This window comes from Melitaea cinxia, chromosome 17, assembly GCF_905220565.1.
Source record: "Melitaea cinxia chromosome 17, ilMelCinx1.1, whole genome shotgun sequence".
Taxonomy (NCBI): domain Eukaryota; kingdom Metazoa; phylum Arthropoda; class Insecta; order Lepidoptera; family Nymphalidae; genus Melitaea; species Melitaea cinxia.
In genome coordinates, this window is record NC_059410.1 from 7,858,960 (window position 1) to 7,884,477 (window position 25,518).

Consider the following 25,518-nt stretch of genomic DNA (forward strand, 5'->3'; position numbering starts at 1 on the left):
AAGCTGTCTTCACATTTATGTTAAACCAAACCATAGAAACCGTTGTTTTAGAACACCATACGTTACTTTACATTTAGTGTTCTAATATAGTACTAAGAGACAGAAACACTGTATTGTTTACCCATTGTCTTCAAATAAGAAACGATAAAACTTCATTTAATCTTTAACTTCCCCTAAGAATTCATTTCTTAAATGACACTAACAGTACTAAATGAATATCCTCTCAAAATTTCAAAATCTATCTCACTATTACTTCCCTGTCTATTATATCATAATGACCGTTACTTTTTCAGTAGGGGTACGTAGACTGATATTTTTTATACTGTAAAGGAGGCAAACAAGCGCACGGACTACCTAATAATAAGCGGGTACCATAGCCTATGAACTCTCCAGGCTATACCTTGCTTACAAAATATACCAAAATAACACAATGTTACTTGAGAGCAGTATTATATGACCGTGTACTCTTCTGTAAAGTTTAGGTAGTTTATTACTTCCCCAGTCGGGCGGCTGAAGATTTATATTATAACAAGATATTTCCTTCTGTCATCATCATCATTATAGCCTATACAGTCCACTGCTGGACATAGGCCTCCACAAGTTTACGCCAAAAATAACGTGAACTCATGTGCTTTTCCCATAGTCACCACGCTGGGCAGACGGGTTGGTGACCGCATTACTGACTTTGTCGCACCGAAGACGCTGCTGCCCGTCTTCGGCCTGCGTATTTCAAAGTCAGCAATTGGATGGTTATCCCGCCACCGATCGGCTTTTTAAGTTCCAAGGTGGTAGTGGAACCTTGTTATCCCTTACTCGCCTCTTACGACACCCACGGGAAGAGAGGCTATACATATTCTTTAGTACCGTAGCCACACAATTTCCTACTGTGTCTTACCTCAATTAACTGTATGTGTCCTTAATTTATGTCAGAGGTATTCATAACAAGAATTGTATTTTATTTAATAAAGTACTCATCACTTCCACCTAATAATAAAAAATACACGTGTTTCCATCACGCTACCCATAGATTTTAGTCCTAGATGCTAGTATAAAGCAGCATTAAGTCACGTCAAGCGCAAGCTCCTGATGTCGCAGACGTCTGTAGCCTATAAAAAAATGATTAAGTTGACTATATAAAATTAATTAAAAACTGAATTACTTGTCGAGTTCGACGAAAGTATTGATTTTTAAGTTTTTAAGTTTGTAAGTTTTTTTTCCTTTTAAAAATTGTATAATTATTTTAAATAAATGATAGTTATATATATATATATATATATATATATATATATATATATATATATATATATATATATATATATATATATATATATATATTTAAATTAAAAGAATTAAATATTTTATAATATATGTTAACAAGCGTCTATTCCGCCGATCCGCTAATCAACAATCTGACCGTTTGCTTATTTGTTACACAAGTGATAAAAAAAAATAATATAAAAAATTGTGTATTTATAAAAAATAAAAATAATTTACTATTTGCATATTATTTGGCAATCATTGTGTACGTATGTCATTGAGAATTAATGAATGACATAATATGCTCATACATTATCTTTTTTGTAACGTAAACGTCATTTGTCGGAGGTATATTAAAAATTTAATTTTTTTGTGGTATTGTTGCTATTTTGACTTCTATACAAAAAGTGTGAATACATTCGTTAAAAGTATTAATATTTCATAAGATTCCATAAGGCTAAAGGCTAATTGTTCATTATTGATTTTATTTTTAAGCATTTTTAATAACACATACACTCGTTCATAGGTCTAAGAAAGGAACTTCGTTACAATAAACAAATTAATACACATGTATAAGGTAATAGCCGACTGAAATAATTTATAGCGTCACCTTGCTCACGCAGGAACACAACACTGATTGAGAGCAGTATGATTTATCTGTGTAAATCTTCTGTAAGGTCAAGGTAAAAGACCAGCAACTGACCCCAGTCGGGCTGCTCCAGATTTTGAGCAGGATATTTCCTGCTATGCCCTACCTCAGTTAAAGTAGTAGTAGAGGTAGAGCTTAAATTCACAAAGAACTGTTATTCTTATAAAGTTTGTTTTTGTGCTATGTCTGAGTTATTAGGTAGTTTTGTATGCAGCCAGGAACTACGATTACATTTTTCGTGCAAAAACTTCACCTATGTTCGTTATTACCTGTAGAAACAATCCACCAAAACAGTTTTTTACACAAATTAGTCAACAATGTTTAAGTTTTGTCGTACGTCATAAACAAATGAATTATTAACCGACTTCCAAAAAAGGTAGGTTCTCAATTCGATTGTATATTTTTTTAATGTATGTTACCTCACAACTTTTTACTGGGTGGTCCAAATTCGATGATTTTTTTTATCGAAAGGAGCTGTGTGTCATATAGTCCTCAAAATTTGATCGAAATTTGATGATGACTCTTTGAGTAATCTCTAATAGCGCGTACTTGACTATATTTTCGTCAACTTACGTTGTATTACTTGTCGATATAATTGTAATCGGTTTTTTTTTTTCGTTTGCGAGCACACTCAATTATGAAATACAGATTGACAAAATGTTCTGTACATTTTCAAATCAAACATAAAAAACACAAATGAAGATAAAAAGACACAAGCACAATGAAGGCAGATTTAGTTATTTAGTCTCTGGTGCGTTACTATTTCACTTACTATTACCGACTTAAAAAGGAGGAGGTTCTCAATTCGACTGTATTTTTAATTGTGTGTTGCCATCACGTCATAAATTTTTACTGGGTGTACCGATTTTGATCAAGATTTGACAAGCGCTGTTTCTGTCATCTCTATTAGTAATATTTACTTGACTATTTTTTCGTCTAACTAATATGTATTACTTGTCGTGTTACTTGAAGTAAGTTTTTTTTCGTTTTCGACCAAACACAATTATTAATATCTTAGTTATACCTTGTACTATTGATGAATACAATAAAAGTATACTTGTGTTATAGTGAACAATTATCTTCTAGATTATAATCATAAGTGAATATCGTAAGAAGTAAAATTTTTCTTTACAACTTAATGACATTTATAAATATAACTAGCTGTGCCCACGGCTTCGCCCGCGGTGAAATCAGTGTGTCACAAAGTTTTCCCGGTAAACTTCCGGTGAAACTCTCATCAAAATTGGCTTAGCCGTTCTGTAAACCTTCCCCTTGAAGCACTCTCTCCATTGGTGAAACGGCATGAAAATCCGTTCAGTAGATTTTGAGGGAATCGATCACATACACTTTGGGGACTTTGTTTAACACTAACTGTTGCCCGCGACTACGTCCGCGTGGTTATGAAGATATGCATTACTATCAAGATGTTTAAGGCAAATTATTTTTTTATTTCAGTCACTTGAAATGCTTATCACACTGAGCAACTTTTTAAAAGGCACAATTTAGTATAATTTAATAATTATTTTTATAAAACCTCTCTATAACACCACATTTTTAGTTTTATTTTCAGGCTGCAGTATAACTAACCTATCAGGCGAACTTATAGCTGCTGTATATGTTTCATACAAACTATAAACTCCAATTAAACCCCCTTAGCGGTGGAATATCGCAAAATTCGTCCTAAGCGGACGTCTACTAACTATAATCTACCTCCCTGCTAAATTTCATCTTAATCCATTCTGGATGGATGGACTATCCAGCGGTTTTGAGTTCTTGTGATGAATCAGTGACCTTTCTCTTTTATATATATATATATATATATATATAATGCATTATAATATATATTACAATGCATTATTTGGACATCTTACTATCTATAGAGCAAAAATTTCAAATTTCAAGTCTCTTACTTCAAAAACATAGGACTTTCATACAAACTTCCAACCCCCGTTTTACCCCCTTAGGGGTCGATTATCATAAAATCCGTTCTTAGCGGATGTCTCCACCCTATAAGAAACCTATCAGCCAAATTTCAAGTTTATATCTTTTATAGTTTCGGAGATTTCGTGATGAGTGAGTCAACTTACCATCCTCCGTTTTAACTCCAAAAGGGAGTTTATTTCTAAAAAAACATTATTTAGACACCTTCTCTCCATTTATAAAGCATACATTTTAAATTTCAAGTCTCTTACTTCAAAAACATAGGACTTTCATACAAACTTCCAACCTCCGTTTTACCCCCTTAGGGGTCTAGTTTCGTAAAATGCGTTCTTAGCAGATGTCTCCACCCTACAAGGAACCTACCACCCAAATTCAAGTTTGTAGGTGTTATAGTTTCGGAGATTTCGTGATGAGTGAGTGACTTTTTGCTTTTATATATATATGTAATGTAAATATATATATTTACTAGCTGTATCTACCTTGCGCGCGTTGCTACGCTTTCTTTTGGCGTACCAACTCAGAAACCTTTGTGGGCTCATGCACGATACTTTACTGAAGATCATTTACATGATCAAATGCATAGTTTACGATTCTATAAAGGACATAAAGACAAACATTCAGTTATATATATATATATATATATATATATATATACATACATTATTGACTTACACAATATATATATATATATATATATATATATATATATATATATATAATATATATATTGTGCAAGTCAATAATATACGTCACTAACATTGAAACAATTTTAAAATTATCAACAAACTGCTTTACATTTAATCTAACAGATTAATCGTTATTTGTTTGATTTATTTCTAAGAATAATAAAAGAGCATGTAATTTAACATATTTTATACAAGGAATCGTGAGCAAATTCTATAAATAAAATACAAAGTGTAAATAAACATACATTAGCGTAATTTTCCAGAACGACAAACAACTTTTTTTTTTTTTTTTTTTTTTTTTTTTTATGTCACTAGGTCGGCAAACAAGCGTACGGCTCACCTGATGGTAAGCGAATACCGTAGCTTATAGACACCTGCAACACCAGAAGCATCGCAAGCGCGTTGCCGACCCAATCCCCAATCCCCCCCAGGAGCTCTGGTCACCTTACTCACCAACAGGAACACAATACTGCTTGAAAACAGTATTATTTTGCTGTGATCTTCTGTAAGGTCGAGGTACTACCCCAGTCGGGCTGCTCCATATTTTGAGCAGGAAATTCCTGCTGTGCCCTACCTCAGTTACTATTTTTTCACAACTATTTTTTTATGAGAATTTTTAATAAAAAAATATATATCATTAAAACTAAGTCAGTCAGTTGCTGCATTATAATATTAAAAAAACTAAAAAAAATACAATATTGAGCTGATGTTGACGTCAAACATTTTGTAAAATGACGTTGTCGGGTTTCACATAAATGTTTTTGTTAATTTTATACAGGTGGTACTTTATCTTTATAAATAGCTTTCTTTACAACAAAATTGGTCTTAAACCTTAACAAAGTTGCCAACCTCGTAAAGATCTCATGTTATCTCCGTCATATAGAATGACAGATTCAATTCAAGAAATTCAATGCTACTTATACTACTACTGCGTGTACTTCTCAGTTAGCTGTATTTCTGATTTTGTAACATATACCCATTTGAGTCTTCACACCGAGAGCAAAATCTCTTAAAGATACTATCAGAAATAAGACTATCCATAGGAAAGTTTAACTGAGGTAGAGCGCAGCAGGAAATATCCTGCTCAAATCTGGAACAGCCCGATTGGGGAAGTACCTCGACCTTACAGAAGATCACAGCTAAATAACAATGCTTTCAAGCAGTATTGTGTTCCTGTGGTGAGTATGGTGACCAGAGGTCCTGTCCGGCAACGCGTTTCCGATACTTTTGATGTTGCAGACGTCTATAGGCTTGTTTTTGTGTATATATAAAAAAATGAAAGCAACCGTAACATAGCTTGTAATTTATATTCTTATTGCAATACGTACAAATATAAACCGAGTAAGCAAAATTATTACAAATCCTTACATCAAATATTTTAAAATTAGTATTCTACAACTTCTATGCAATGCATTGAAAGAAAAATACTTAGAAAGATTAATAAAATAAAAAATTTCAACTAGACACACACTTTATATATTTCAAAATTGTGTTTTGAATATTTAAATCGACTATTTTTTATACGTCTGCAAAAAGCTTCCTATGCGTCAAGCTAACAATATTATGCACAGGAAAAAATTAAATGATTGTATGACGTGGAGCAAATTAGACTTTTTTTTAGGTTTGAATGTGACTACTATAAATACTCGAGCGCTCACGTTTTGAATCATAAGCCACTTGTGCTTTGTAGAATCACGTCTGCGTAAATCTTCGACGGTTAGTTTAATATGAAATTACATTTGTATAACCCAATTTACTAACTATTGTTACTCGGACTTTATTGTTTTTTTTTTACGTTTTTCCTTTATACTTGTTTTAATATCCATTACAATTTTTAGATGATTGTCAAACCAATAGTGGTGCTGTGCTGCCTCGCAGTGGCTGTGCTCGCCAAACCATCGGAGAAGTATACCGAAAAATATGACAACGTCAACCTTAAGGAGATTTTGGAGAGCGATAGATTGTTAGAGGGGTACTTCCACTGTCTGATGGATGAGGGCCCGTGTACCAGCGAAGGCAAGGAATTAAAGAGTGAGTTCCTCATCTTAGCTTAGACTAAGTCTGTTTCAGACACTTACTGTAGAAACAAAAACTTTCTGTGTTTATTCGTTAACTTTTAAGTTTAGATACGCCTCAGTTAAGTTACCTATAGTCTATTCGCGTTAAGAAAATAGTGACTGATCTTTATCACTTACCTTAGTTATGCCGCTTGACCAATTAAATCGTAGTAAAATAAACGAATGTCTAATAGGGCTTACTTCAACTGGTCAATACGGCGTTCTAAACTATTGTACAATACTATTTAATTGGTCTAGGGACGTTGCTCTACAAAGTGACAGCGATGATTCACTTTTTTACTATAAATTTTCTATTATAAATTGTATATACCATTTATAATAGAAAATATCTGTGCTTAAAATTTATATATTTACACTCATTTTGATCTTTAATATCAACGTAAGAGGTGACGCTAGGAGTTGGTTTTAAGCTGGTTAGCCAATTTATGTAATCATAATCTTTTAGCTATCAAGCTGTTAAAATGTACGTACAAATAATCATAATTGTTTGCGTAATTACCATAAAATCATTGTACTGTGTTTTCTGATGTAAATTAAAAAAGACGACAATAAAAACTTCTTTGAAAATAACTATTCCGTTGTAATATGATTTATTTTAATAGAATCAGTAGATCTAGGAATTGTAGGGTTAAGTATATTATACTACTTATGTACTAGTCCGTTGACGCAGTTTGTAGTGGCCCTGAGTTCTGTTCCACGGGTTGCGGGTTCGATCCCCGCCTGAATCTGGGTGTAATATTTGTATTATATATAGTGAGATATACGTATAAACAATTAGTAGCTTAACACTTACATAAAGACTGCCTTACAGGTCACATGCAGGACGCTCTTGAGACAGGCTGCAAAAAGTGTACTAAAGCCCAGGAGTATGGAGTTTATACTGTAATCGACTTCCTACTTACCAAGAAAAGAGATATGTGGAAAAAACTCTGTGAGAAGTACGACCCTGAAGGTGTGTGGAGGAAACAGTACGAGGAACGCGCAAAAGAAAAGGGTCTTGTTATCCCCGAAGACTAAGTCGAAAAAATTGCCAGCGGTTGTAGTGATTTTTCTTATTCATTTATGACTTTAATAAAATAATTTTTTTATGATTTTTAATAAAATAAATTTTATGTAAATATTCGTTTTAATGAACAACATTCGTATTTTTTCCTTGTGATTTTGTATTTTAATTAATGAAACAATAATTATAATAATATAAGGTTAGAGATATTAAAGAAGTATGTATGTAACTTTCTAACCGACTTTCAAAAAAGGAGGAGGTTCTCAATTCGACTGCATTTTTTTATTACGTTACCTCAGAACTATTTACTCGGTGAACCGATTTCGATGATATATTTTTAATCGAAAGGTGGTTACGTGTCACGTGGTCCCATTTAAATTTAATTGAGATCTAACAAGTGCTTGCGTGTTTGCTTGATTATTTTCTCGTCGACCTACGTTGTACTACACCGCATAACTTTTCACTGGGTGTACTGATTTTGATGATTCTTTTTTTATCGAAAGTTGATGTTTATCTTGTAGTCCCATTAAAAATTCTACGAGCTCTGATCACTGATGAACTTTTTGAGTAACCTTTGATAGCGCGGATATACTGGACTTTTTTTTCATCTACTTACTTGTATTATTTTCGAGGTAATTGAAGTCGGTTTTTCTTTTCGTTTGCGAGCAAACACAATTGTTCAGACATATACTTTAGTATGTAAATATCAATCTCAAGTTTGACATTGAAACAAATTTTTAATTGTCGACTGATATAATCTCCCGTATATTTATTTAACTATGCATAACATACTATATGTATATGTATGTATAAACCAGATTGTACTCAAAATGTAATATTAAAATATCTATATATTAATACGTGAAGCAAAGACTTTGTACCCCTTTTTACGAAAATTGCGCAGACTATTGCGAGGAGTATGAAATTTCGTACACTTATAGTTTATATAGAGAGGAGTGCAGAATGTAATATATATTTTTTCAAATTGTGCATAAAAATAATTAAATTAATAAAACAAATATTACACACACTACCATGTATTTGACACACACACACACACACGCGCGTGTTAGAAGTGGTGTATAGATATATATAAAAATAATTAAAGCACAATTAATTACAAACAAGATATATTTATTACATTAATCATGTTATTTAAATTTACAATAATTATTATTCATTAACTTATTTCACATATTACGACAAAATAATTTTTATCATTTATATGTTTTAATATTTAATCTTTTATTTATTTTCAATTAAATATAAATTTTTAACATCATAATAACAAAATACTTATCTGAAGTAAAAAGTGGGTACTCAGAGTCAGGTAGAACCGACAGGGGGCAGAGTGACGTCCTCTCTTCAAGTCTCACAGGTAAGTGTCTCCGCATTGGTATTTTCGTCCTTTAAACTGAATATTAAACAACCCCACTCTGCCCCACCTCTGACTACCGGATGTGACACTTTATATTAACAACACTTTTTTACAAAAAGAACAATCGAAAACTATATAAAAATATTTCTATAATATGTCTTAATATTTATTATAATTATTAATATATATATTTAAATTATTTTACACTTATTCTTCATTTTTAATTAATTAGGTATATTGCATCTCACACGGCCATTCTGAAAATTACTTCGCTCTCGAAGTAATCTATTCGTCGTCTGATGAATCTTCACCTATAGCTGAAAATAAAAGAAAACTCAATTGAGCCTGTCGTGATCAATTCCTCCATGTGCTGGTCTTGGAGTCTAAACTTATCACCAGGTCAATTACTCCAGCAACTTTAACACATTTCAATAAATCTTAGGTTGGACTGTCGTGATCCGTCCCACCACGTGCTGCCTCGTGGTGTCTAGACTTCACACCAGGCCACCTTTGCAGCACCCATCATTACCTCTCAGGTTGGGCTGTCGTGATCCGTCCCACCACGTGCTGCCTCGTGGTGTCTAGACTTCACACCAGGCCACCTTTGCAGCACCCATGATATCGCACAACATCTTACATTATCACCACATCTCACACGGTCATAGTTATAACAATTTCATCATTGCCTAGCTATACATACATTATATGGTTAATATATAATATGGTTAGTATATGGTTAAGTGTATATAAAATAAAATAAACTGGTATATATATATACCTTGTTCCACAATTCGATTCTCATCTGTCCATTCACCATCCCATTTTCGCAATTTTTCCTTAGCAACTGTAATGTTGTGCAATCTTCCCTGTCCACGTAATGTATATCTGTCTTTATCAAGTATTTTTATAATTTCATAGGGCCCTTTAAATTTGGGGCTGAGCTTACTATGGCGGCGATGATCTTGACAAACATAAACAATGTCACCTAATGTATAATTCATGTTATTCCGTCTTGTATTATCGAAACGTAACTTGTATTTGTGTGCTGCAGACTTCATTTTATTATATGCCAAAATTCTATCAGCCCTAATGTCGGCTATCTGCTCCATACTAGAAGTACCCGGTTCTTCTATATCATTTAGTCGAGCCTGTATGCTGGGGATATTAACATCACGACCTATCAATAGCCTTAAAGGTGAGAAACCTGTAGTCTTTTGTACCGTGCTATTAAGTGTCTGTTGAACCTTATACAAGGAGTTCGGCCATTCTGCCTCAGTGTTACAAATAGTTGTCAACATATTTATAATTGTAGCAATGTACCGCTCGACTTGGCCATTACCACGTGGTGTACCCGTTGATATCATATGGTGGTCTATATTCCATTCGCGAAATAGCTCTGTTAAATTCGTATTCGAGAAATTAGTGGCCCGATCTGTGATAACTTTAGATGGAATCCCAAACATTGTTAAAGCATCGCGTATTACCATAAGTACCTCTTCGCCAGACATTGTTTTAAGAGGTTTAAGGATACAATATTTTGTAAAAGCATCAATTATAACTAAAATGTGCTTATAACCTTCATTGGATTGGGTGAAAGGACCTGTACAGTCTAAATGGATTGTATGAAAAGGAATTGGAACCTTATCTATTGGATGTAAGAGACCTTGATATGGACCACTGTGAAACTTTCCTTTGATGCAGACTAAACAATGCGATATATATTTTTTGATAAATCTGTTAATACCGGGAAACCAAAAAGATTCCCTTACCTTTTGTAACGTTTTTTCTAGCCCAACATGACAATTTTCATCATGGTACAAACGCAGGATACTGAGCCGGCTGCCTTTTGGGACATACGCTTTAAGTTTCTTATCTAAAGGACACTTGTAATATAATAAATTATTTTTAAATACATATTGATCGTTACCAATGTCACCACTCTGTACTCTCTGTATTAATGATAACGTTTCAGAGTCTTTTTGTTGTGCAATTTCTAACCAAGATGACTGGTCAGTTATTATATTTATTATATTATGTGAAGTCCCTAAGTGACTTGGTGTTGAAACATTGAATTCAATTGGATTTCTACTCAAGTAGTCGACATGTCCAACATAAATGCCCTTTTTGTAGATAACCTCAAAATCAAAATCTTGCATAAATGTCCACCACCTTGCGACTCTAGGTGATAAGTCCTTTTTATACATTGTCGATTTAATTGCATTACAATCGGTAATTAATTTAAAGCGTAGACCCAAGAGGTAAACACGAAAATTTTTTAATGAGTTATATACCGCGAGTGTCTCTAATTCATAAGATGTATATTTGGACTCCGGCTCAGTAGTACGGCGACTGAAATATGCGACAACCTTATTATTTGTACCATGTTTCTGAATGAGCATTCCACCATAACCAATCGAACTGGCATCGGTGTGCAACTCTGTGGGTAGTAAGGGATCAAAAATGGTTAATATGGGTTCTGATATTAACTTGTCTATGATATAGTTACGTGCCGCATTTTGGTCACTCCCCCATTCCCAACTTTGTCCGTTTTTAGTGAGTTTAGTTATACAGGCAGTTTTGGAAGCAAATTCTGGTATAAATTTTCTGAAATAACTAGCAAGACCCATAAATTGTCTGACCTGCTTCACGTTTTTAGGAATAGGAGAATTGATCAAAGCTTTAACTTTTGTTTCACTGGGTCGCACACCGTCAGCCGAAATATTCCAGCCTAAATATTCTATGGATGTTACGAAAAATCGACATTTCTGTAAATTGATAGTGAAACCGGCTTTTACAAGTGCTGCTAAACATAAATCTAGGTATTGAATTCCCTGTTCAATAGTTTCACAGGGTATAAGCAAATCATCAATGTAAACTCTAATGAACTTCAGATCTTTTACTGCTTTTGATATTGCGCGTTGGAATACAGAAGGTCCGTTACATATACCGAAAGGCATTTTAATATATTCATAGTGGCCATCAGGGGTTACAAAAGCTGTATACTTAATGCTATTAGGGGAAACTGGGATCTGATGAAAACCGTTTTTCATATCTATGGATATAAAAAATTTTGCCTTGCCTAGCCGGTCAATCTCATCTTGAATTAAAGGCAACGGGTACCTCTCTTTTTCAGTAATAGAATTTAAAGCTCTGTAATCCACGCACATTCGGTCACCACCGTCACGCTTCTTTACTAATAATACAGGACTAGCGTAGGAAGAATCGCTTTCTCGAATGATGCCGGTTCGCAAAAGGTCATTAACTATATTTTTCACCTTTTCACGTTCTACTACAGCTAAACGATATGGGCGATAATTTATATTTTTATCTGATTTAAGTTTTATTTCTAATTTACCAGTATTGACATTGCCAATAAAGCTTTCAGTAGGTAACACGTTATTGTATCTATCAAAAACATCCATAATTTTTGCTTGTAAGTCATTATCTAAACTTTTAATTTGTTCTAATAATATATCTTTCTGATTTTTGTCTATTTTACATTCAGTGAAGCAATTTAAATTTTTACGTATTAATTTAGTGCCAGATATATCAGTAATAATGGTAATGTCAGCGTATTTGACAACGTCTTGACCTATAATACAATCATAAGCAAATTTATCATCGTCTATTACATGTAAGTCTAATTCAATGCAAACATCATCAAAGCGAACCGGTACCGTAATTTTTCCGAAAGTATTCAAGTGACCCGAACCGATACCATCCAATCTTACAGAGCAAGGTGAAACGTGACAGCCTAACCGAAATGCAATGGATTCCTTAATTATTGAACAGTTAGCACCAGTATCAATCAAAGCATTAACAGGGATATTACTTATCAGAACTTTGGTTAAATGAAGGTCAGATTGAGTCATACAATTAATAGGCTTAGTAATTTGTTTTTCACGATCATTTCTCTGTTTCGACCAACATTTTTCAATGCTGTGACCTTCTTTCTTACAGAATGTACACCTGTTTTTATTATTGACAAGTGAAAGTTCTTTTGGTCTGGGTGTAGCCTCATTACCAGAGGAGTTTCTAGCAGGTGATAGTTTCTTTGGGCATTGAGATTGAATGTGACCCCTTTGTCCACAAAAATAACAATTTTTCTGAGTAAAATAATCTGAAGTGTGGGTAAAACGAGATCTTTTGGCAACACTTGCAGAACGGGAAGAATTTTGATCATCAATAGTTTCATTTTTATCAAAAAAGCGTTTTCGTGGGTTTTTAACATAACTAGAAAAGAGGGTAATTAACTCATTAGTTGAAGACACTGAATTATTAAAAGAGGCCATACGAATATTGACATCGCGAACCCCCCCACACACAAGCTCAATGAGCTGTTCCTCAGTAAAAGGTACTCTAGTTTTCTTGAGAAGCAAAATTTTTTCCCTGGCATATTCGGCGTAAGTTTCTGCAGATTCTGAATTATACATAACGGCTTTTGTTAAATTTTCTGTCAAGTTTTTCTTAATCGGAAATAAATCTATTAAATTTTGTCTAAATGTCTCCCAATCACGAGATTCAGGTTCCCATGTCTCAAACCAAGTAAAAGCAGATCCCCTAAGGGCCTTACCAGCCTTGGCCACCATTTGTAAACTGCTCCAGTTGAATTCTGCACCAAGATCTTCAATGTTCTTACACCAACTCTCAGCTCCATTATGCATCTTTTCAGGATGAAATACAGGCAGCATCACATCATCCTGACGATGATTCGACGCAATTGCCATCTTGATAGTCTCCAATAAATTTTTCATAACCTCCGCGTCCATGGTTCACACTAAAATAAAAAGTGGGTAGGTTAGAAAATTAAGTAAAGCAAGTGGGCGATCCCACTTCTGATGTTAGAAGTGGTGTATAGATATATATAAAAATAATTAAAGCACAATTAATTACAAACAAGATATATTTATTACATTAATCATGTTATTTAAATTTACAATAATTATTATTCATTAACTTATTTCACATATTACGACAAAATAATTTTTATCATTTATATGTTTTAATATTTAATCTTTTATTTATTTTCAATTAAATATAAATTTTTAACATCATAATAACAAAATACTTATCTGAAGTAAAAAGTGGGTACTCAGAGTCAGGTAGAACCGACAGGGGGCAGAGTGACGTCCTCTCTTCAAGTCTCACAGGTAAGTGTCTCCGCATTGGTATTTTCGTCCTTTAAACTGAATATTAAACAACCCCACTCTGCCCCACCTCTGACTACCGGATGTGACACTTTATATTAACAACACTTTTTTACAAAAAGAACAATCGAAAACTATATAAAAATATTTCTATAATATGTCTTAATATTTATTATAATTATTAATATATATATTTAAATTATTTTACACTTATTCTTCATTTTTAATTAATTAGGTATATTGCATCTCACACGCGCATATTATACTTTTGTTGATTGTCAGTCTTTAGTCAAAATGAAAATTTTTAGAAAGGGTTCTTCATTTTCATTTTTTTTTTGTTTGTTTTTCTTTAATATAAAATTTTAATCAAGGTCGAATTTCGACCTCTGGACGACCACTAATATTATTTACTTGGCTCGCGATTTCGTCTAGTTAGAAGTCAATTTATTATTGCCTTATAATTAGTGATATTCTTTTAGAGCTTTAGTTATCATAAGTTGAATGGATTATTAAGGCATAAAATAAAACTACATAACTATTACTTTAACTACTTTACTTCACTACTACACTTAACTCATTGAATTAAATATCTCTTTGTATTTTACTCAATATTATAAGTATAAATATAATTTGTACATATGACTTTTTTTATACAAGTGATATACATTATGAACCCATGTCCTTTTTTATTCTAAAAACATGCAATTTTTATTTTTATTTTTTTTATTTCAAAGTAGGCATTACTCAGCAACATCGCTGTTCAAGTTAGACTAACTTAATGTCTCCAAAAGAGACGTGATTCCACCGACCGGTTCTTATTCAAATGTATGGTACAATTTATCTATGTTTTTTTTTTCTTTTTTTATTATTATTATTTTTTTCCTTATAATAATATACTTATATCATTTTCAGCTTAATCATTATTTACATGCGTAAACGTTTTCTTAAAATATATATATTTTAATATTATCTATATCACCACCTACTCCTCCCAAGCAAAGCAACCTATTCGAATTTTATTTTGACATCTCGAAAATACTCTCGACGACGGCGGTGTCTCTATTATAAATCGCCATCTTGAAACTATGCCCGAAGATGTCTTTTTCTGTAGCCTCCGCCGCCCTCCTGACGAAACGACAGATCGCGTCATCTCTGTAGTCGGTGTAGTAGACACAGGCCTTGGTGTGTCTAGTCACCGCGACTATCGCGTGCGAAACGCTGTCATGTATTCGCAGCCTCCCATTCCTCGTCTGGATGACGATGACACTCTCACTCGTCTGGTCCTGCGCCTCGTGGATAGTCAAGACACGCGACCCCTCCCCTTTCCCGTATCCCCGGTCCACCAGCAACTTCTTCTCTTCCTGCGTGAAGACCAGGTATAGGGTCCAGTTCTGTCTTGCAGAGATTCGCGCGCCCGTGAAGCTTTCCACGCGCAGGGAACGGATTATTGGGCTTGAGCTATAAATATCATTGTAAACCTCGCTGATGGCGAAAGCGACATCCTTGGGGTTTCGGTGCGTGCAAGACAACTCCCACGATATGCCTATTATCAAGGTTGGTCTGCTGTACCGCATCTGTACATATGACTGTAAGTTTTGACTTACTTTTTTAATTTTTAGAAAGATATAATTAATGATTTTTTTTTTAATTTTCATTGTTAATTAGGGGGCATTTATTTTGTATTTCTATGTAAATTATTTTAAATATACTTGATTTAGTGACATTAAATTATTGTAGAATATTGTGTACTCCGTAATGGAATACATATTAGATAATAATTTACTAATGAGTAGATTATATATATCACTATAATTATCACTACAGCCTATTGTAGTCTACTGCTGGACAGAGGACTCCACAAGTTCGCGCCAAAAATGGCGTGAACTTATGTGTGTTGCCCATAGTCACCACGCTAGGCAGGCGGGTTTGTGACCGCAGGGCTGGCTTTGTCGCACCGAAGACGCTGCTGCCCGTCTTCGTCTTGGTTCTATAGTGGCGTAACCGCACAGCATATATATATATACACACACACACACATATATATATATATATATATATATGTGTGTGTGTGTGTGTGTGTGTGTGTGTACAATGTGTTATATGTAACCCAAAAAATAAATAAATAAACAATTTGTAAGAGTTGTCGATAGAAGCAGCTCTTGCTCATCCTTGTATATTTAAGTAATTGGTATATATAAAAAAATGAGAGTAGCGGAGAAGGTAAGAGCCCTCGCCGCCTGCCAAATTACAGTTGGTTCATTTTATATGACGACAAGCGCACAACCGTCAGGTGGCCAAGTTTTAGCAAGCGTTTTCTTAATCAACCCTACCACAGATATTGTTATAGTATTTCGCTCACGCAAATTCTCATTGTTGTTGGGACTAAAGTGGTCTAAACATAGCGATTAATGTAATATTATATTGTTAATTCCAGTAATATTGTACGCATATTTATTTTGGCTAGTTTCATGTTTTATTAACCAACTTTAAAAAAGGATGAGGTTCTCAATTCGACTGTATTTTTTCTTATGTGTTGCCATCACGTCATAAATTTTTACTGGATGTACCGATTTTAATCAAGATTTGACAAGCGCTTTTTCTGTCATCTGTATTAATAGTATTTACTTGACTATTTTTTCGTCTAACTAATATGTATTACTTGTCGAGTTACTTGAAAAAATTATGTGGTGTCATGGGACACCAGGTAGGAACGAAGTTCCTTCGGATAGTATAGACGCAACACAATTTGAAAAAAAAAAATGTTGAATTTTATATATATTTTCTAGTTCTTGATTTTTTTTTTTAAATTTTGTTGATTGGTTTTTAATTAAGTACATAAAAGTGTTTAGGAAATTTAGTATTTTGAAAATAACAAATACCGTATAATAAAATAAATCAAACAAAATAATAATAATAATAATAATTCAAACTATTAAGTGAAATAACAAAACATATGTCTTTATATATTTTGTCGACAGTTTAAAAACACATAAATAATTAAAAAAAATTTTTACTAGTAATACTTTAGTTTTACAAACGTCATATTATACAGTCGTGTGACTGATATTACGTCACTTCCGTTACATATTTTTCTTACGGTTTAAAAATCACTTTTTTTCAGTTCGCTCGCCCAGCTAAATGTCAAGCCTGCCGTAAGGAAAATCGTTCCAATAAGTTTTTTCGTTTGCGACCAAACACAATTATTAATATCTTAGTTATGTCTTGTATTGATGAATACAATGAAAATATACTTCTGTTATAGTGAACAATTATCTTCCAGATCATAATCACAAGTGAATATCGTAAGAAGTAAAATTTTTCTTTACAACTTAATGACATTTATAAATATAATTTACTAGCTGTATCTACCTTGCGCCACCTCTCTTCCCGTGGGTGTCGTAAAAGGCGACTAAGGGATAACACAGTTCTGCTACCACCTTGGAGCTTGAAAAGCCGACCGGTGGCGGGATAGCCATTCAACTGCTGGCTTTGAAATACACAGGCCGAAGACGGGCAGCAGCGTCTTCAGTGCGACAAAGCCAGCCCTGCGGTCACCAACCCGCCTGCCCAGCGTGGTGACTATGGGCAAAACACATGAGTTCACGTTATTTTTGGCGTAAACTTGTGGAGGCCTATGTCCAGCAGTGGATTGTATAGGCTGTAATGATGATGATCTACCTTGCGCGCGTTGCTACGCTTTCTTTTGGCGTACCAACTCAGAAACCTTTGTGGGCTCATGCACAACACTTTACTGAAGATCATTTACATGATATAAAGACAAACATTCAGTTATATATATACTTGACTTGCACAATATATATTATATATATATTGTGCAAGTCAATATACGTCACTAACATTGAAACAATTTTTAAATTATCAACAAACTGCTTTACATTTAATCTAACAGATTAATCGTTATTTGTTTGATTTATTTCTAAGAATAATAAAAGAGCATGTAATTTAACATATTCTATAAAAGGAATCGTGAGCAAATTCTATAAATAAAATATAAAGTGTAAATAAACATACATTAGCGTAATTTTCCAGAACGACAAACAACTATTTTTTATGAGAATTTGAAAAAAAAATATACATCATTAAAACTGAGTCAGTCAGTTGATAGCTGCATTATAATATTCAAAAAACTAAAAAAAATACAATATTGAGCTGATGTTGACGTCAAACATTTTGTAAAATGACGTTGGCGGGGTTCCCATAAATGTTTTTGTTAATTTTATACAGATGTTTTTTTTTTTGTTATCGCAGGGGAACCCATTTACGGGTGATATCCAGGATGCCCGGCATTCCTAGACCGTATGTCAGCTTCAAGCCTTGGGGGTACAATACCGACCAAAACCCCTGCGGGAGCCTTCAGCTCCTTTAATTGGGCTGAGTCCACCGACGCGCCACAATCGTGACATCCAGTCGTCGGCTCCCTTTGGGCCGTCCGACACATGTACTCACTAAAGCAGCCGTGCCCGGTGAGAACTTGCGTCAGACGGAAGGTGGGAGGTTTGCGCTTACGTCGCATCCACCGCTCAAGAACCGGGCGCAAGGCAGCCGTTACGCGTGTGCCATACGGCTGCTTCACCAGGTCCTCCCCCCACCTGCGCAATAGTGCTTCTTGCCCCGTCCGGCGCACCCGTAGGATCTCGTCCAACGTGGGGTTCTCACCGAGAGCCCTCATACCCGAGACGTATGAGTAGGTCTCGGCAAGGTCCTCCACCACGAGCTCCCAAGGGACGATGCTGGCTAGAGCAGTAGCTGCAGCCCACGATACCGTACGGTACCCCCGAATCACCCTCACCGCGATGATCCTCTGCGCAGACCGCAGCGCGGCCTTATTCCTCGCAATGAGGCGATCCGCCTAAATCGGGGCACCGTACATCGCCATACTCCGGCAGACTCCGGAATATAGCTGGCTGCAGGCGGCGCTGGGTCCTCCAAGGTTCGGGAAGAGTCTGCTCTGTGCACTCGGCACCTTCACGACCTTCGGTCCCACCACAGCGAAGTGTGGGCCGAAGGTCCACCCTCCGTACAGGTGGTAATTTATCTTTATAAATAGCTTTCTTTACAACAAAATTGATCTAAAACCTTAACAAAGTTGCCAACCTCGTGAAGATCTCATGTTATCTCCGTCATGTAGAATGACAGATAATAATTCAATGCTACTTATACTACTACTGACGTCTATAGGCTTGTTTTTGTGTATATATAAAAAAATGAAAGCAACCGTAACATAGCTTGTAATTTATATTCTTATTGCAATACGTACAAATATAAACCGAGTAAGCAAAATTATTACAAATCCTTACATCAAATATTTTAAAATTAGTATTCTACAACTTCTATGCAATGCATTGAAAGAAAAATACTTAGAAAGATTAATAAAATAAAAAATTTCAACTAGACACACACTTTATATATTTCAAAATTGTGTTTTGAATATTTAAATCGACTATTTTTTATACGTCTGCAAAAAGCTTCCTATGCGTCAAGCTAACAATATTATGCACAGGAAAAAATTAAATGATTGTATGACGTGGAGCAAATTAGACTTTTTTTTAGGTTTGAATGTGACTACTATAAATACTCGAGCGCTCACGTTTTGAATCATAAGCCACTTGTGCTTTGTAGAATCACGTCTGCGTAAATCTTCGACGGTTAGTTTAATATGAAATTACATTTGTATAACCCAATTTACTAACTATTGTTACTCGGACTTTATTGTTTTTTTTTTACGTTTTTCCTTTATACTTGTTTTAATATCCATTACAATTTTTAGATGATTGTCAAACCAATAGTGGTGCTGTGCTGCCTCGCAGTGGCTGTGCTCGCCAAACCATCGGAGAAGTATACCGAAAAATATGACAACGTCAACCTTAAGGAGATTTTGGAGAGCGATAGATTGTTAGAGGGGTACTTCCACTGTCTGATGGATGAGGGCCCGTGTACCAGCGAAGGCAAGGAATTAAAGAGTGAGTTCCTCATCTTAGCTTAGACTAAGTCTGTTTCAGACACTTACTGTAGAAACAAAAACTTTCTGTGTTTATTCGTTAACTTTTAAGTTTAGATACGCCTCAGTTAAGTTACCTATAGTCTATTCGCGTTAAGAAAATAGTGACTGATCTTTATCACTTACCTTAGTTATGCCGCTTGACCAATTAAATCGTAGTAAAATAAACGAATGTCTAATAGGGCTTACTTCAACTGGTCAATACGGCGTTCTAAACTATTGTACAATACTATTTAATTGGTCTAGGGACGTTGCTCTACAAAGTGACAGCGATGATTCACTTTTTTACTATAAATTTTCTATTATAAATTGTATATACCATTTATAATAGAAAATATCTGTGCTTAAAATTTATATATTTACACTCATTTTGATCTTTAATATCAACGTAAGAGGTGACGCTAGGAGTTGGTTTTAAGCTGGTTAGCCAATTTATGTAATCATAATCTTTTAGCTATCAAGCTGTTAAAATGTACGTACAAATAATCATAATTGTTTGCGTAATTACCATAAAATCATTGTACTGTGTTTTCTAATGTAAATTAAAAAATACGACAATAAAAACTTCTTTGAAAATAACTATTCCGTTGTAATATGATTTATTTTAATAGAATCAGTAGATCTAGGAATTGTAGGGTTAAGTATATTATACTACTTATGTACTAGTCCGTTGACGCAGTTTGTAGTGGCCCTGAGTTCTGTTCCACGGGTTGCGGGTTCGATCCCCGCCTGAATCTGGGTGTAATATTTGTATTATATATAGTGAGATATACGTATAAACAATTAGTAGCTTAACACTTACATAAAGACTGCCTTACAGGTCACATGCAGGACGCTCTTGAGACAGGCTGCAAAAAGTGTACTAAAGCCCAGGAGGATGGAGTTTATACTGTAATCGACTTCCTACTTACCAAGAAAAGAGATATGTGGAAAAAACTCTGTGAGAAGTACGACCCCGAAGGTGTGTGGAGGAAGCAGTACGAGGAACGCGCAAAAGAAAAGGGTCTTGTTATCCCCGAAGACTAAGTCGAAAAAATTGCCAGCGGTTGTAGTGATTTTTCTTATTCATTTATGACTTTAATAAAATAATTTTTTTATGATTTTTAATAAAATAAATTTTATGTAAATATTTGTTTTAATGAACAACATTCGTATTTTTTCCTTGTGATTTTGTTTTTTAATTAATGAAACAATAATTATAATAAATGTAAGGTTAGAGATATTAAGGAAATATGTATGTAGCTTTCTAACCAACTTCCAAAAAAGGAGGAGGTTCTTAATTCGACTGTATTTTTTATTACGTTACCTCAGAACTATTTACTGAGTTAACCGATTTCGATGATAAATTTTTAATCGAAAGGTGGTTACGTGTCACGTGGTCCCATTTAAATTTAATTGAAATCTAACAAGTACTTACGTGTTTGCTTGACTATTTTTTCGTCGACCTACGTTGTACTACTATACCGCATAACTTTTCACTGGGTGTACTGATTTTGATGATTCTTTTTTTTATCGAAAGTTGACATTCTTGTAGTCCCATTAAAAACATTCTACAAGCTCTGATCACTACTTTTTGAGTAACCTTTGATAGCGCGGATTTACTGGACTTTTTTTTTCATCTACTTACGTTGTATTATTTTCGATGTAATTGAAGTCGGTTTTTTTCCGTTTGCGAGCAAACACAATTGTTCAGACATATACTTTAGTATGTAAATATCAATCTCAAGTTTGACATTGAAACAAATTTTTAATTGTCGACTGATATAATCTCCCGTATATTTAACTATGCATAACATACTATATGTATATGTATGTATAAACCAGATTGTACTCAAAATGTAATATTAAAATATCTATTTATTAATACGTGAAGCAAAGACTTTGTACCCCTTTTTACGAAAATTGCGCAGACTATTGCGAGGAGTATGAAATTTCGTACACTTATAGTTTATATAGAGAGGAGTGCAGAATGTAATATATATTTTTTAAAATTGTGCATAAAAATAATTAAATCAATAAAACAAATATTACACACACTACCATGTATTTGACACACACACACACATGCACACACACACGCGCATATTATACTTTTGTTGATTGTCAGTCTGTAGTCAAAATGAAAATTTTTAGAAAGGGTTCTTCATTTTCATTTTTTTGTTTGTTTTTCTTTAATATAAAATTTTAATCATGGTCGAATTTCGACCTCTGGACGACCACTAGTATTATTTACTTGGCTCGCGATTTCGTCTAGTTAGTTAGAAGTCAATTTACGTTGCCTTATAATTAATGATATTCTTTTAGAGCTTTATTTATCATAAGTTGAATGAATTATTAAGACATAAAATAAAACTACATAACTATTACTTTAACTACTTTACTTCACTACTACACTTAACTCGTTGAATTAAATATCTCTTTGTATTTTACTCAATATTATAAGTATAAATATAATTTGTACACATGACTATAAGTACATTTTCTATTAACAAGTTTTGACTTAATTTTTTAATTTAAAAAAAATATAATTAATGATTTTCTTTTAAGAATTTTCTTTTTTAATTAGGGGGACATTTATTTTGTATTTCGATGTGAAATAATTATAAATTTAGTGACATTAACATATTGTAAAATATTGTGTACTCCGTAATGGAATAAATATTAGATAATAATTTACTAATGAGTAGATATATATGTATGTTTAATGTGTTATATGTAACACAATAAATAAATAAATAAACCACTTCTAAGAGTTGTCTATAGAAGCAGCTTTTGATCATCCCATGTATATTCAATCTATATTTAAGTAATTAGCATACATAAAAAAATAAAAGTATCTCAAAAATCAGAGAAGGTAAGAGGCCCCGCCGCGAGCCAGATTAAGGTAGGTTCAAGCGCACAACCGTCAGGTGGTCAAGTCTTAGTAAGCGTTTTCTTAATCAACCCTACCACATATATTGTTATAGTACTGCGATTCACGCAAATTCTCATTGTTATTGGGACTAAAGTGGTCTAAACATAGCGACTAATGTAATATCATTTTTTATATTCCACTAATATTGTACGCATATTTATTTTGGTTAGATGCACGTTTTATATACCTGAATATCAATAATAATTTACGTATTTACGTAAAAAAATCCTATTTTATATGTTTGACACCAAATTTAATATTACAATTGTATGTTTTTCTAACTACATCATAATTGGCATATTCTTTGTTTTAATGATTTTTATAAATTTCTTGTTAATCGTGCGACACGTCGACGTCTTGTTCTCTTGACCACTTACAAAGAGTACGTTAGAGACCTAAAGACCGCTTAGCGCAACATTACTGCCAATCTCAGGACGCCGCACAAAACTTCTTTTTTCTTTCTGAATTAATATCTGTCCATGAAATATATATTATTTTGTAAGAGAGCCTTGACATTACAGACGAAATAAAAATTGAAGGACTCGCCAGATAGTTGCGATGAATAATTAATTTAAATACTATAAATAAATAATAATAAGTATCTACACATAATTATATATAAATTATTATTTATATAATAAATTATTATTGTATATATTAATTAATAAATAAAAATGTTACATTTAAAAATGTCGTTTTTCTAACGCCCTGCATATTTATTTTTCGAAGTCTTGAAATATTAATTACAGCCAAATAATAATAAAAATTGAAGCTAATGTGAAACTGTTCGTTTGAATACAATAACAGTATAATTATCATTACACTCCGCGACAGAACTTTAGCACATCACACGTTTTTATCTTATTATTATTATTTTTTCTTCAAAACCTATAGCAGCCCAACACAACACTTCCTCCACCGAACTGTCACAATAGTCATGTAATATTTTCGGATGAAAAGAAATTTAATTTGGATGGGCCTGATGGATATAAGTTTTACTACCACGATTTAAGAAAAGATCCGATGATTTCAATTCCCAGACAAAAGTTGTGAAAAATAGAGGAGGATGAGTACTTGTTATTAAAATAAAAATTAAAAACTTCTATAAATTATTTTATTTTTCAAATTCAAGTTTTTAAGTAAATTACATTGGACTTGTTTTTTCAAATTTCAGTCGGCCAAAAAAAGGGTCGTTGCTTCAAATTATCGTAGAAATACTTTCAAATTTCAGTCTTTCTAACAGTGACATGAATGCCTTGACTAACCGTCTTTAATTGTAGAATCGAAATGCTATTTTTTTTTTACTACGAGTTATTATAAAATATCAACGGCGCCCAGTAGGATTATCTCCTGTGTCGGGGTCCGGAAACACACACAATACACAAATACAAACACCATAACACACGGTACAAGACCACGATAGACATCTGTATAGCCAATACAAATGATTGTCATGTGCGGAGATCGAACCCGCAACCGCTAGCGCAACAACCAGCGATGTGACGGCTGCGCCAACGAGTCGTCGCGAGTATTGTGCTAAAGTTTTTTCGCAGATTGTATATAAAGCGTTATTGTAAACCTACAAAGATAGAGATAAATATATCTTATATATAAAATTCTCTTGTTACAATGTTAGTTAACACACTCCTCCTAAACGACTGGACCGATTTTTATGAAATTTTGTGTGCATATATGTTAATAAAATATATGTAATAATTTAAGTTATTAAGAGCATAATTCAATTCAGAGTAAAAAGCGTGGGGTGCTTGATATATTAAATGTAACAATTATTCTACTTGCAACTATCTATGTGCGGAGAGTTATAAAAACATAGTAAAAATTATGAAAATATCATAAAATGCACCCCACTTTTTTACTCTGAATTTAATTATCCTCTAAATAACTTAAATTTTATTATAATTTTATTTTGAAGTAATTAATTATGATTGATTATTCGATCTTCTACTACTGTAATATAAACTCTTTATAATTAAAAATGGGTGATGCAGGTGAGCAACTTGTAAATTCGATCACTAAATTAATCAATTTTATGTATTCCGGTAATGTCAATCCAGAAATTGTTCCCATTTTTTTCGGCGCGAACCTCATCGCCCTCACCAAAAAGGACGGAGGGGTGAGACCAATTGCTGTTGGATCAACACTTCGACGTCTGGCCTCCAAAATTGCTGTTCGACATATTTTACCAAAATTAAATTCGGAATTTGAACCCGTACAGTTAGGCTTCGGTGTAAAAGGAGGCTGTGAGGCAGCCGTCCATGCCCTACGCTCTTTCCTAACTTACGGCCAGCCCGACGTGTTGCTCAAAATTGACGTCAAAAATGCTTTCAATTCGGTAAATAGGGATACCCTGCTGACAGAAATAAAACAGCATATACCGGAAGTATACAATTATCTTCTTCTCAGTTACACTGAACCAACAAAATTA

General features: G+C 33.7%; 1 protein-coding gene across 1 annotated transcript; it reads left to right on the forward strand.

The window, feature by feature from the left end:
• Nucleotides 1-6,139: 6,139 nt before the first annotated feature.
• Nucleotides 6,140-21,285, forward strand: LOC123661848. The gene is made up of 6 exons (XM_045596788.1): nt 6,140-6,249; nt 6,372-6,564; nt 7,423-7,627; nt 19,763-19,805; nt 19,928-20,120; nt 20,979-21,285. Exons 2-6 carry the CDS (start codon nt 6,372-6,374, stop codon nt 21,182-21,184), a joined length of 840 nt encoding a protein of 279 aa, XP_045452744.1. The 5' UTR covers nt 6,140-6,249; the 3' UTR covers nt 21,185-21,285.
• The last annotated feature ends 4,233 nt before the right edge of the window (nt 21,286-25,518 follow it).